The following is a 14,634-nucleotide window of genomic DNA, read 5'->3' on the forward strand; positions in this document are numbered from 1 at the left end:
GGCAGCCGTTGACAGTCATGTGTTGAGCAAGAGCGAGGCAACGTGGCAGGGATTTGGAACGGGGGGTGCACGGTGATCCGCTGTCTTCCTGTATCGCGCCCTCGCCGCCGCTTCCCGTTTCACAGGATTGGCAGTTGCTCTTCTCTGGCGTGCGTCTGTCTGTGTGTGTGTGTTGAGGGGGGGGGGAGCTGCAAATGGGGAGCTGCAAATGGAGGGGCGTGCTTGGGGTACCACAGCTCAGAAACAGCAAAAAAAAAATAAAAAGATCGGCCGCGCCCGTCTCAACGATGTCTGCAACGTTTTGGTCGTCTTTGCGTCCACCTCACTCTACTCTTGAACTTCTCTTTCTTGCCTTCACGGCAACCCACACTCGCCCTTACGAGGCATGTGCCCAACTCTCCGTGTTCAGGTTGTCGACACACAGACACAGTCGCGCACCGTTGCACTTGTGTGGAAACCACCAGGACCGAGCGGGCAGTGTCGTGTGAGAGCAACGTACAGCGCATACCTACACTCTACGTTGCACAGCAGTCGAGGATTCTCACCCGGACAGCGCTGCTTCCCGTAAAGACACACACACACACACACGCACACCTATACACGTCTTTCCTTTCACTGCCTGTTTTCTTTGCTGGCGAGTCTCGTGGATAGAAACATAGATTGTTGTACCATACCTTACCGTAGAACTTGCAGAGTTGGGCGGTCACGTCACCACGCAAACAGTCCAGCAACGACGTACCTCCCCCCCTCCCTTCCCCATCCCCCCACCCCGCTACACACACACACACACACACCAAAAAAAAAGAGGCAAAGGTACGTGGAGAGGGCAAGCCGCATCCTCTTGATTCGAATTTTATCGGCTTCGCTTCTTTGCTCTTGCGTTTCTTCATTTTCACCGACGTAAGCACGTTCGTGCCGTGTCTCCCCGTGTTTGTGTGCGCATGCGTCGAGAATCGCCAACGAGTCGAGGTGAAAGAGTACGCTCGCTCACGCGCTTGCGCATTACCAGTGCCGACTACCGTGATCTCCCACGTTTGAAGAACGACGGCTCTAAATGAAAAAATCTTCGCCACCGCCACTGAATGCTGCGACACCGAGTGCCAGCGGCGCTCCTACCGCTAGCGCAGTGCCGGTAGCGCAGCAGCTGGAAGCTAGCACGCCCCCGCCAACGGCGGCGATACCGTCTTTACGCACCAGGCCTGGCACTCGCGCAACCGTTGCTCCGACAGATGACGATGGGGTGGATGCAGCTGCCGACGGTGACGGATCTTCTTTGGACACTGCAGGTGGCGGGCAGGACTCATGGAGGGGGCGGCAGGAGAACGCGGAGGCTGTTTCATTTGCAGGCGACGCTTCTGCTGTGCAGAGTGAGAGTGCTGCCGTTTTCGCGACTGCGGGGTCTCCGCCGGCGCTGCGGCGGCCGTCGCTTCTGTTCGACACGGCGGTGACCACAGACGCGCTGTTTGCGCGCGTCCAGCAGCCACCACCACCGCCGGAGCTGCCGCAGGCGCACCCACGCCCCGTTGATGGCGATGCGAAGCCTCGGCGCGCAACAGGGCCGATCTCTTCCATTCTTGGACGCCCTCCGCCGGCACCGCAACCCACTACGACCACTGCCGCAGCACCTTCGGGCGGCTCGTACTTGTACTCCCATCCTAACCCGCAGCGCGACTCCTCCGCGTCTTCCCCTCTGGTAATGCCGCCTGTTGTGCCTGGGGGGCTGCGCAGCGCCTCCCCCACCTCGACCGTGGACTACATCGATATCGAGCATAAGCAGAACGAGCTGCGTCACGCGGTGGAGCACCACGTGCAGTCCCTGGAGCGCTCTCTCGCCTTGCGTGAGGAGGAAGTGGCCACCCTGTCGTCGCGGCTGCGCAAGCTCGAAGAGGACTACCAGTTCAACTACAACCTCATAGCGGAGCGGGATGCTGCACTAGAGGAGGCGTCGGGGCAGCTACAGCGGCTCTACCGCGAACTGAAGCGCCTGACAGAGGAGTCGACGCGCATGGAGAAGATGATCGACACGGCAGAGAGTGATGTCAAGGCGGCTCGGCAGCGTGTGCGTGAGGTGGAGGAGGAGCGTGACGCTGCGATGCGGCAAGTGCAGAAGGACTACATCATAAAGGAGCGCTACTTGGCGGAGGCCGTGCGCGCGAAGGAGGCGGCGCTTGAGAAGGAGCAGGCGGAGCAGCACGCGTGGTACAAGGAGCGAGCCAAGGCGTTGGAGGAGGAGCGCGCCGCCATGTCTGATCGCAGTGCTTTGGTGTCCATGGAGACGGAGGAGCGCTTCAAGCAGCAGGTCGCCCGACTACAGTCTGAGGTGGCGGGGCTGCAGCAGGCGCTGAAGGACGCTCGCCAGCAGAAGGCAGACGCCGAAAAGCGTCTTGTGGCAACGGAGGAGGCGAACGCCGCCCTCGCGCACGAGTCTACCGTGGCCCAGCAGCGTCACGAGGCTCTCGCACAGGAGGCGGCACTCGCCAAGAGGAACTTGGAGGATCGACTTGTGCGAGTTGTCGGCGACGCTGAAAAGCGTGTCCTTGCAGCAGAGGCGACTGCGCGGGAAGAGGCAGGGCGCGCCTCGCGCGTGGAGCTAGAGCGCACTCGTCTTCAGTCAATGCTGGCAGAGGTGCAGGAGCGCTTGCAGCACCTAACGACGCGCTACGACGAGGACATCGCCCGCTTCATGAAGGAGCGGCAGCAGCTCCTCAAGAGCAGCGATGAGGCAATGGCAGCCACCACCTCAGTAGAGCAGGCATTACACGACACGAAGCGGGAGCTGGAGCAGCAGCGCCGCCTGGCCGCAGAGGAGGCGACACGTCTGCGACGCGAGATTGAGCGCACGCAGGAGACGTCCGAGGCGATCCACCAGGAGCTCGTAACCGTGAAGGAAAGCTGTCACAAATGGAGGGCGCAAGCACAGCACCTTGAGGCCGAGGTGCATCGCTGGAAGACGGAGGAGAGCAAGACGGCGGCTAGTGGGCGGCAGGAGTGCTCCGCATTGGAGGAGAAGTGCCGGCAGGCCGAGCTTCGGGTGCAGCTCCTCCAGGAGGAGGTCCAGCAGGCAAAGAAAGCTCGGCAAGGAGCGGTGGAGCAGGCGCAGGCCGAGGCAATGCGGCTCACGCGCGAGCTTCACGCCAGCGAGGCGGCGCGTCGCGCTCTGGAGGATCAGTTTCACCTGCAGGAAGGTGCCAGGGAGGGGCGAGATGAGCTTCAGATGCTGCGCATGGAAAAGGAGCAGCTGCAGAAGCGTGTGGCGGAGCTCGAGCACACCAACGCCGAAGTAAGACTGCAAGTGGCCAACTTCGCTGCTGAATTGCAGAACGACCCGGTCATCAAGGCTGCTAAGGAGACACAGCAACGCGCTGTAGCGCTGCAGCAGGAGTTAGAACAGGCCAGGGCGGAGGTACAGCTGCTGCAGGACTCGTTGAGGGACAAGGAGGAGGAGCTGGTGCGACTGCAAACTGAGCTGTTGCGTGTGCAGGTGCTCGTCACCAGCGACGAAACAGAGTTGCCTCCTCTGGACATGCAGACCCGGCTCGCCTCTGGCGCTGCCCACCTCAGCGACCACGTCTCGCGTGCGTTGCAGCGGCAGCAGCAGCAGATGCGTTCAGAGTACAGCCGCATGCGCGAATCATACGAGGAAATGGTGCGCGAGCTGGACCGACAGCGACGTCGTCGGCGCAGGCCGGCGCGACGTTCGCGCACTGCATCAGCGTCCTCGTCGTCCTCGACGAACTCTTCGTCGACTCGGGAAGCCGAGCTCCCGGGGCGACATCGCAAGCGAGGGGGTGAGGAGCCGCCGGCCGCCGCCGGCGCCTCCGTTCCGCCAGCACTTCCCGACTCCAGGACGACACACCTCCTGCAGGAGTCGGAGGTGTGGCGCCAGCGATGCGTGCAGCTGGAGCAGCAGCTGCTCACCGAGCTGCGTGAGCGCGATCGCCTCAAGAAGGAGCTACAGCTGGCCAAACAGGACGCCATGGCCCTCGGTGCCGAGAAGGCTTCTCTGGTGGACCTGAACTCGCTTCTGAAGTCGCAGCTGCGGGAGGCGTATCGGCTGCGTGCCGGCGACGCTAACGTTCGTCTGGCGGGAGGGCGCACGACGGCCACCCCCGCCGCCCGTGCATCTGAGGTACGCATCTCTCCTGAACTTTTGGCGGCAGCTCTCCAGGCGTTGGAGGACGGCACTGCTGCCGGTTGCGACACAGGGGGCAGGTCTCACGCGCGGAGTGCGACAGGTGCGGAGGCAACCACGACGCGGCGCCGCTCGCGCACCGACGAGGCATCAGCGCTGAAGGAGTCGCCTGTTGTGCGCTCCACCCGCGGCTATTCCGCACCATCGCCCTCACCCGCCGCTTCGCAAACCATTTCAGCGCAGCAGGCGCAGGAGCGGTTGACCACGTTGGAGCACGAGATAGAGGCAGTTCGTGAGCAGCTCGCTACCGCCTCTAGCACGGCGCAGCAGCAGCACCGACACGGTCAGGGGGTGGTTCGCCGTGGCAACGCGGCTGTGCGGCACTACGGTCTCGGTGACTGAGGCTGCTCCTGGAGTAGTCTACGAGGGGCACACGTACCACACTTTTTCTTTTTGCCTTTGTGCGGCTTCCCCCCCAGCACCGCACTCAAACCGTGGACGGGGGCGATGCGAGCAATAAGGATTGCCTGCGGGTCAGCGAAGGTGTGTGTGTGTGTGTGTGTGGAGGGCCGACACGGGCGCCACCACCGACTCTTTCCATGACTCGCTCGAGCGATAGCGACTGAGAGGTGTCGGGAGGATGGGGAGGGTGACGAGGGGTGAGGTCGTTGCCGAATACTTCATGGCGAAAAACGCAGCGAAGTAGGCATACAGACAAAGACGAAAAAGAGGTGGGAAAGGATGGGTGAAGGTGCACGCTCTCGCAAGCCGTCAGCTCACCAATGCTTGCTGTTCGCGCGTTCTGTCTGTGCATCCTTATACTCTTGCTTTATGCTCCTCCGCCATCCGCTGCTTCTTGCCTTTCTCCTCCACACCGGCTCCTCATTCCAACGCATACACTCGCACACTCGTGCACAGAGAACCTCACGTGCTCTCTTACGCCCTAGCAACGTAGCTGCATTCGCACATCCGGACCCTCCGACCCACGTCTACAACAACGTCCAAACACGACTGCCATTTGGCACTACCGACCCTGCCACGCAGAGACATCCACCGCAGCTCGCGCCGCATCTCACAACCCACTGTGACAACCAGAAGCTGCACAACACCGCGCCACCACCACCACCGCCACATATTCCACAATGGGAGGGAAGAACTCCACGCAGCGCCAGGGCGCGCAGCTGCGTAATGGAAACGGAGGGGGCAGCACGGCTCCCGGGCGGCAGGCTCCTAGCAACATGCCGCCCCACTTAGCGGATCAGTACGACAATAATAGCACCCGTCAGCGCAACCAGCCGCCTGGCAATGCCAACAACACCACTCCGCCTCAGCAGAACGCTCCCCAGCCGCCGCCGCCGCCGCAGCAGCAGAATAGGAGCGGCAACTCCGTGGGGAACACCGCTGCCAACAACGGCAACGAACGCGGCGGCGTGCAGGAGGGTCAGATGGTCAAGATGCTGGCCACTATAGAAGCGTCCACGGTGAGCTATGTGCCAGCGACGCAGGTGCTCACGTTCTACATTACGAGCACATGTGGATCGCTGACCTACGAGATCCACACCGGTGTAAAGGAGTTCGTGCAGAACGGCACTGTGTGTTATAGGCCCAACAGGCCCAAGCTGGAGCCCGTCAAGACGGAAATCCGTGGCCCGCAGGAAAACCGCAAAATCACCTTGAAGCTGGACATCAACTCGCTGGAAGAAAAAGAGAAGTCGTTCAACAAGCACTACCCAAAGCAGATGCCGTGCGTTATCGTGCTCCGCTACAAGACTACTGAGATCCGCAAGAGGGACGACGGCCGAGACGATAACAACCAAACCGAGGAGGAGGTGTCTGTGGAGCATACGGAGCACACCTCCGTTGACCTCGCGGAGAAGCCGAAGCGCCGTGTCATCAGCCAGATTGTGACAGCGGGTGGTAACGCCTACACAGTAGAGAACCTTTACGGTGTGGACAACGACGGGACGGCGCCGGCGAGCGACAACGCCGGTGGTGCCGTAATGATCGGCTCGACGATCGAGGATGAAGAGGATGGGCTCTGCGTGATATGCCTGACAAACCCGAAGGACACGGCTGTGATGCCGTGCCGCCACATGTGCATGTGCAAGGACTGTGGCGAGCAGCTTTTGAAGCACAAGCCTGTGTGTCCCGTGTGCCGTGCCCCGATTTCGACACTGCTGCATATGCCCTCGCTGAGCAGCAAAGCCGCTGCTTCGGCGGCATAGAACAAGACGGGGAGGGGCACAGGTGAAGAGGGTTTGTGTGTGTGTGGGGGGGGGCGGTTACGCAACGGGCAACGCACAGAAAAGGGAGTGGAAACCACGAAAAAAATTATATATATTTTTTTCTGTGTGTGCGTGAGAGAAGAGGTGGAGCGGCGTCCTGCAGTGCCGCAGTCACGTGCACACTTTCGTCGACACACCTCCCTTTCTCCCTCCCTTTGACCCCCTGGAGTCTCTTCTCGTATTTTCCTCTTGGCACGTTTCAGGCCGCTGGCACGTTTAGGGGGAGGGGGGAGTGGGTGTGTAGGGCGAGGGGGTGAGGGAGGGGCGAAGCGGGAAAGATGCGGTTTTCGGAGTGTTTTTATTATTTTTCTTTTTTTTCGGGTGTTTTGTTTGCTCTCTTCTCCGCTCGTACCCCCCCCCCTTTTCTTATTTGCTTGTCAGCGGGGGGGGTGCATGCGACATGTTGTCTGCTTCCGTTTTTTTTTTGTTTTGTTTCGTTTCGGTCTTTCTGCTGACGGTGACCTCTCGTCTCTCTCCCCTGTCACCTGCCAATTTTTCACCCTCGCTACCCATTCCCATCCGAGAGGCTTCGCGATGCCCCCTCTCTTTCCTTCTGGTGCGCCCTCTCGCCCTATTTCCGCCAGCTGGCCCGCCTTCTGGTGTGTGTGTGTGTGTGTGCAGCACCAGAAGCCAGCGCGTGCACGTTGGTTATGGTCCGAGGCGAATCTTCACAGGACTTGTGTATACCCATCCATTGGCACGCACAAACATACGCTCTGCCCACGCATCAACTTCAGACACACACGAGGAAGGGGACAAAGGGGGAGGAGGGAGGAGGATCATCTGCTTACCGGCACGCGCACGCTCAAGCGCATGTGCATCCATCCACTCACAGGCTAATCGCACGCACGTGCTGTTGGGGGTGCCACGGCACATTGTCAGTAGTGGGCAAGGAAAGCAGGCCACGGAGGAGCAAAGCAGGGCTAAACCAGAAGAGGGGGCACCACACACAAGTATTGCTTTGTGATAGGATTGTGTGCTCTTTATCTAGCCCCTCGCGTGTTCTCCTTTCTGTTTGTTTCCCTTGCCTCTTGCAGTGTGTCGGTGGTCCGGCAGACGCTTGTGTCCTGTGCAAAAGTGGAGGGAAGAAATGCAAGGCACCTCTTGCAGCAGGTTGAAGCGGGCAGGTGGCGGAGGAGGGTAACGATGCGGGAATGGTGGAGTTTTTCGATCTTGGCGGGTTCAATGATTCGGTAATGAGCTGATGCCGCACTCTGCCTGCTCTTCCGCCTCTTTTCCTCTTTCACACGCTGGTCCTTCAAGTGGATTGGTCCCTCTCTCTGCCTCTTTTTGTCTATGGCTGTTTCCCTTCACTGTTGTAAGCGCGTATGTGTCTACCTGATTGTGTGTGTGTGTGCTTTACCCCTGTGAAAGTAATCCTCGCAAGTTGTTGTCCCATACCCTCCCCCGCTGCCTTCTCCTTCGATTGCCTCCCCATCTCTGACTTGGCGCGGTTCTCTTTATCTTGCTGTTTCCATTTCGTTTTTTTTTGTTTGTCTGGTCGTATCTCTTTCGGCTCATCGTGTTACTGTCGATCGGCTGATGTTTTCATACCCGCTCACGCTCGCGCACACCTTCCGCCACCCCCTCCCCCTCCCCATCCCTTTTTCTTTGCTCTGATTCTTCACCCTTTCCCTCGCATTTTACCTTTTCTCCAGCTTGTGTGCGTGTGTGTGTGTGTGTGTGTATCGGTGGGTGCGTGTGCGTGTGCGTGTGCGTTGTTTCGCTGCTTCTTCCTCGCTTTCCTGTGTTTTTGCTTTCTGCCTGTCTGCCTCTCTCCTTTTAATGTAGGTGAAGAATCAGCTATATATGCGACTCTTTCGGTGCGTGCCGATGTGTGTGTAGCGCCTGTGTGGATGTCTCTCTCTCGGTGCGCTTGTCACACGTGCAACATTTTCGTTGGACTTCCCCTTCTTTTCTTGCCAGCCCAGCTTCTGAGCTGCAATACAAGGTGGCATGACGGGGGAAACAGAAAAAGAAGGGAGTGCAGTGGACCGCAAAGTGTAACTGGGTGGGTGGGGACGCCCCTGAAAGATGCACGGACCCGAGAAAGAGGTGTAGCAACGGTAGGAAAGGTGGAAGCGTGGGCCGCGCGCTTATCTTAAAGAGGATGTGTGTGTGTGTGTGTGTGCGCATTCGCGTGCGTGGAGCGAAAGAAAAGGAGACATGATCGGCGAGAGCCCCACCTTGCAAACGTGTGCACCAGAGCGGTTTTAGTTTGTTTTTTTTTGTGGCCTGCTTCCGCGCGAACGCGTGTGTGTTTCGTGATGGCTGGCCGTTAATCCCTCGTGCTTCTCTTCTGCGAGGTGGAGCTTGTTTGCCCTTTCTTGTGTGTGTGTGTGTGTGTGTGTGTGTACGCGTTTCGCTCTTAAGCTTCTTTTTGGTTGTCCCACCTTCTTCACTATAGATATCGGCTTGTTGTTTGCTACTGGATGAGGTGACCTCTCACCTTTTCGCCTCCTCTCTGGTCTTCTGTGCATGTGTGCTGAGCTGAACGCACACGTTTCCCCTCTTTCTTCATCTGTGGCGCTTGTTGCCTCCTCTTCCATCCGCTTTTTGGTTCCCTCCGTTGCTCCCTGCTTGTGGTGTGCTGGTGCCTGGGTTGTGTGCTGCTGTTGTTTTCTCTCCGTTTCTTTTTTTCGTTGCACTTCCGACTCGACATTTCGCATCAGCTGTGCGCTGAACGATCGCGCACGCCGGCACATATGCCGGCACACACGCAGCATATTGTACAGAATTGTCACCACCCCGCTGCTACGGGTATGTCTCCCCGCCTCCTGCCCTCTCCGCGCCCTCCTCCTTTCTGTGACGCACGTACACACAAAAACAACAGCGGCACGTTTGTGCGCATCTCGTGAAGGGCGCTTCCACTTCTCGTGGCTTACGTGCTCTTTCTCCATCTTCTTTTCGTGTTCGTAAAGTCTTCCCACTGCCCACAGGTTGCCTTGACAGCGCTTGTATTGGGAGAGGGGGCGATGATGATGCTTCTTCTCTTGCTTTACCGACGCCTCTGTGCTGTTTCTTTCTCCTCTTCGTGCAGGCGCGCAGGCACGAAGGCGAATTTGCATATGCACACACAGACTCAAACGCAGATGCTCCGCACGCCCCGTAAATACTGCGAGGGGTATGTGCAGACACGGATGTGTGTGGGTCTGTGATGAGCGTCGAGCCATGCCGAATGCACGCCGGCCTCTCCGTGAAAGGGTGCAAGAGGGGGCAGAGACGAAGAGAAGAGGCGAGCTGAACTGCTTTCGCATCTCCTTACATCGGCCGTGTTGTGACCATGAGGCAGCTACCCGCACATGTGCCCTTTCCCCTCCTCTTCTCTCTCGCTGTGTTCCTGTTGTTGGGGTTCTTCTTTGCTGTCCGTTCTATTCTAAGCGATGCTTTTGTTTGCTTTGTAGGTGTGTCTCCGTTCGCCATTGACGCCGTTGTTCGTGTTTTTCCCTCCTGTTGTTTGATGTTCTTCTGCCGTTGTTGTGATTCTCGTGATACCAACCGTTCGAACGGGTTTCCTGTGCGAACAGCGCACGTGTTTGTGTGCGTCCGCGTGAGGTCTGCACATGGTGTTCCTCCTCCGCGCCCACCTCCACCAGTGCACGGCCGCCTTTTTCTCGCCTTCTTCTGTGCGTTGAGGAACCCCTGGTGATGCCCCCCCCCCCCCCCCCCGTGGGGTCAGGGTGCGGCAACCACCCCGCGCGGAAGCCAAGAGCCTGCGGCCTGTCCTCGGGTACGGCTGCAGGCTCGCAGTGTCGGCGGAAAAGCCTGGGGCGGCGATGTGCTGAGACGGCTCGCCGTCATGATCGCCTTCGTGCCGTCTCGCTATGAACCCTCTCAATAGCTCGACAAACATGTGCGCTCACCTACATTTTTTTCTTGCTGCTTTTGCTGCGCTGCGGCGGCGTTGCGCGTAGTCCTGTGCCCCACCTGCGCTGTACATCGTGGAATGGCAACGGTCTGGGCGACCTCAAACGGGGCTGGTTGGCCCGACTCCTAGGCGAATCCTCGGTACAAGTCTGTCTCCCGCACGGGACGGGTTTACCACCCCCGCGGGTCTGCACGGCGCGTGGTCCCCCGGGGCTTTTGGCGCCCTGGCGTGGCAAGCTGGGCGAGGGGGGCGGTGTCGCCCCCGTGCACACACGAGGGGGCCGGCGCATAGGTGCAGCTCTCCCCCCCTCCCCGCCATACCCAAGGGCGAAATTGCAGCAGTGGCAGCCTGGCTTTGCTGCGGCGACCCCGCTGGGCGGATGTGGCGGACGCCAGGCCACATACTCGAGGGCGCCCTTGTAACGCCGGAAGCCCCGGATCGAATGCAAAGCGGCGCGGCGCCCGGCCCCCGCGTTGCCCGGGGTGGGACATGAAAAAAGACCCGGTCGGGCCAGAACCACCCCACGCGGCTATCCGGCGACAAGCGTCTGGCATGGGCAAACGGCGCGGACACCCCGCCGCGGCACAGCGCAGGCAGGGCCCACGGGGGCGGCGCCGCAGAGCCGGGCAGCCACTGCACGGGCGAGCTCGCTGCCCATCTTGGGGGCGCGGCCCGGGGTTGCCGCTGGCGACCGGCGCCCCCATGGCACCCCTTCCGCAAATGGAACTGAAGACGGCACCGCGCCCCCACCGGCGAACCGACCCGCAAAACGCCGTGCCCACCGCAGCGGCGAGAAAGCGAAGACGCTCGAGCGTGAGAGTGCCGCACGGACCCCGAGCACCACGACAGCCCAAAAACGCGCTAGGGAGGGAAGCGGAATCGCCCACACAGCGACATGCACCGCAAGACCGCAACACCACCCCAGACACACGCACACAGCCACCAAGCGCAACCGATGCATGGGGAAAAGCTAGAAACTGCTTGCGGCAGCCGCCGGGGATGCCGCCCCACCAGGCACACCCGCTTATAGACCATTGCGGGGGCCCAAACTAGCGCGACCAGCGGCCGCTTGTGTGTGTGTGTATGTGGGGGGGGGGTGCCCTGCAACGTCCTCGCCCTCGTCCATGGGCGCGCGTGCGGGCCGCCTGTGCCCCCCGCGCGCTGGTCACACCAGCGGCGGGACAAGGAAGCCCCTGCCCTTTCGTGGAAGAGCAGGCCAGCGTCTTGGCAACGATGCGCCAGCGGGTGCCGGCGCGACATCCCGCCGTCCCCCCTCCCCACCATTCCTGTCACACTGACCCGTGGTCTTCGCAACCCACATGCGCAACTTACCTCGCGACGGCTGTGCGACCATTTGGGAGACAAGCCCCAACCATGGCAGCCTGGCTTCCGTCCCCACCGCTCCACCGCAGACCGCGTGGGCTTGCTCCCCCGCATGGCGGTCCAGCACCAGCCAGGCGCCACGGTAAGGGCGGCGTTTGCGGACCCGACGCCCACGCCTTCGGCTCCGTAGGTCACGGCGCTAAAGTAGTTCGGCGTAGATCCACACCATGTTGTGGGATGCCGCGGCTGGGGGGGGGAGTAGGGCATGCATGCCGGGTGCAGGGTCTGGGGGGGGCCCTGGCCTGCGGCTGGCGGGCTTCCTCGCTGGGCTGATCCGGCATGCGCGTGCGCCACCGCGTGGTTACTCGCACGGCGGGCGCCGCCGCTTCCGCCCTCGGTCAGGAGCTTGGATGCGGCCTGCGTGGGTCGGGGTGTGCGGTCCGCCGGGTGTCTGCCTGGCGCTGATCGCGTGGCGCGTATCGGAAGAAGGGGCGAGGACGGGCAAAAAGGGCCTGCTAGACGCATGACCCCATTCGACTGCCGACGGCTCGCTCTGGTCGGCCAGGGTTTTAGCCGCAGTGCGACCGAGGCAGGTGAGCTGTGGCTGTGTGCTTGCGTGTGTACGTACTGACTTGTCCGCGGGTGGAGTTATATGGGCACGCTGCTATGCAGCGGAAGAAAAGGCGAAAAGACAAAAAATGCCGGACGTGACAGTGTTGCGTATGTGTGTCCTGTGCGGTATTCCATCTGTGTAAGGTACGCTGTCTATCATATTCGCTGTCGTTGCGTTTCTTTCGCCTCTTTTGTATCATTGCTGCGGTAGTGCGGGTTGGTTTGAATGTGTGTGTGTGTGTGTGTGTGTGTCGATGGGAGATGAGGTGTCAGGGGTGCGCAAGCAGGGGTCAAGTGAAGGTATGCGTGGTTACAAGCATCTCTCTCTCTCTATCTGTGTAAGCGTTTCGGCATCGTCGCAGGTGAGAGGCAGTGAAACGAACAGCGAAGCGATCGACTGTCGCATGCGAATGGACGTGGAGAAGGAAGTCAGGATAAGAGAGAGTGAGCCTAAAGGGGGTCCGTTTGGGCACAGGCCCTCCACCTATCCCCAACGTATCCGACGGCTTTACGTGTGTGCTTACGTGTGTGCTTACGTGTGTACGAAAGCAGTCCACCATCACCATATTCCATCTGCACGATCATCTCTACGTTCTTTGTGCTTCCCTGTCTCCTTCCCGATCTCCCGACCGCCAACCTCTATTTCTCTTCGCCTTTAATGGCGGTGATGTACTCTCTCTCTCTCGATGAATCTGCCCACGTGTGCGTGTGTGTGCTTGTCTCTGTGTGTTTGTGCGTATGTGTGGCGGGTAATCCCCTTACAGCACAAAGAAACAGCATTCCTCTCGTTGTGGCAACGATCGAAAGCGGGGTTGCCGGACAGACGCCGGATGCTGTGCGTGTCGCATCTTCACCCCTTCCTCTAGTGATGAAAGGGGAAAGTGTGCCGGGGGGGCTAAAATCGTAGGTGGGCGTATCAAGGATGTTTGCGGCTTTCAGAGGGAGGGGGTGCGGAAGAAGGGTTATGCCGGCAAGCAGTGCTGCTCACAATGGTCACATATCCGCGACCCATTTAGGTGCCTTGCTTCTATGATGAGGACCACTCGACGCTCCACGTTGTCTCCGAGCACTGATATATGTGCAGGCTTTCCCGCGTTCGACATGCACACGCTAGCAGCAGTGCAGGACACCCGCGTAACTCCCGCTCTTCTTCGTAACACTTTCTGATGAATTCATTTGCCATCGCTTTTATTCTCCCCCCTCTCGCTCTCTGCGGTCTGCTCTATATAAGTACCGGCACCCCCTTCCACGCAAAGTCACACACACACACACACACACACACACACACACACATGCTCTCTTGTGCCTTGCTGGCACCGGCACTTCACAACTCACTCAGCCTCCTGTAATCGCATAGAGGCAGAAGGAAAGGGCCAGCCTTGTCCTCGCAGTGCATCGCACACAACACACGTTGAGAGAGCGAGGCAAGAAAGGAGACATACGTGTTGCGTTTTCAGTGATTCTCGGAACGCGTCTCTAGGTCTGTCACCTGATCTGGGATTCTGCTCTCTTGTTGTCTCGCTGCTTCCTATTTTTGTTCATCTTTTTGCTGGCCTTCGCGCACCATCACAGCTCTCACGTTCTCGTTGCCATCTCTCTCTCTCCCTCTCTCTCTCTCTCGCTTCCGGCAACTGTTTTTTCCCTCTCGATAACACCACATAACCGGGTCTGTCGCAAACCCGCATCTCACCGGACGACACGGTAAGAGCGGTATTCCACTGCGGCCAAGAGGAGTATTGCAACGATGGGGTACGATTCGTGTGCCACGTGCTGCGCCATCTTCTCGCTGCTGGGCATCGTACACCTCGTGCTGTTCGGTCGCATGTTCAGTGAGAAGGCCATCTCGTTTGCTCTTATGGCTGTAGAGCACGGCTGGGACGGAGAAACGAAGGCGAAGGCGTGCTACAACGGTGCCATCATCTACACGGTGACGCTCTTCTTGTCCGTTCTAGCCCGCGTGTACTTCCGCCGTAATGACGCCGCCAAGGCAGCGCTGCTTCACGCCCAGCATATTGAGGAAATTCAGGGGCTCCTCGTGCCGCCCACCATGTCGACAGGCTCCAGCCAGCACTGAAGAGGATAAGCGATGGCCGCGCTGAAAGTGAGGAGACGCAGACGGTGAAATGGACAGGAAACGAAAAAGGGTGCTAAAGTGAACGCCCACGCGCGTGCGCATGCGCCTGTTTAGAGTGCACTACGACCAACAGTGCACCAAGGGGGGGCGCGGAGTGACTCCTAACGTCCTGACCCCCTGACCCCTGGCCCCCTCCCCCCGCCTTCTCAGTGGAAGCGAGAAAAGACGCACGCCCATATTCACTAGCGCACCTGTAGCTCGGTTTCTCTCTCTGATGTTCTCTTCTCCTAAATTGCGTAGAGACAAAGTGTGGTGGCGGTGGTGGAGGGACGAGTGTGTC

The 14,634-nt window shown here is 59.7% G+C and overlaps 3 protein-coding genes across 3 annotated transcripts; all 3 read left to right on the plus strand.

Moving 5' to 3' along the window:
- Window positions 1-1,696: 1,696 nt before the first annotated feature.
- On the plus strand, window positions 1,697-4,534 carry LMJF_18_1140 (conserved hypothetical protein; the record flags this gene model as incomplete). Its single annotated transcript, XM_001682468.1, has 1 exon — window positions 1,697-4,534. The coding sequence occupies one exon, from the start codon at window positions 1,697-1,699 to the stop codon at window positions 4,532-4,534; it is 2,838 nt and encodes a 945-aa protein (XP_001682520.1).
- A 740-nt stretch (window positions 4,535-5,274) lies between these two features.
- LMJF_18_1150 (conserved hypothetical protein) lies at window positions 5,275-6,357 on the plus strand (the record flags this gene model as incomplete). The annotated part of the gene is made up of 1 exon (XM_001682469.1): window positions 5,275-6,357. The coding sequence occupies one exon, from the start codon at window positions 5,275-5,277 to the stop codon at window positions 6,355-6,357; it is 1,083 nt and encodes a 360-aa protein (XP_001682521.1).
- A 7,607-nt stretch (window positions 6,358-13,964) lies between these two features.
- LMJF_18_1160 (conserved hypothetical protein) lies at window positions 13,965-14,294 on the plus strand (the record flags this gene model as incomplete). Its single annotated transcript, XM_001682470.1, has 1 exon — window positions 13,965-14,294. The coding sequence occupies one exon, from the start codon at window positions 13,965-13,967 to the stop codon at window positions 14,292-14,294; it is 330 nt and encodes a 109-aa protein (XP_001682522.1).
- Window positions 14,295-14,634: the final 340 nt, after the last annotated feature.

This window comes from Leishmania major, chromosome 18, assembly GCF_000002725.2.
Source record: "Leishmania major strain Friedlin complete genome, chromosome 18".
NCBI lineage: Eukaryota > Euglenozoa > Kinetoplastea > Trypanosomatida > Trypanosomatidae > Leishmania > Leishmania major.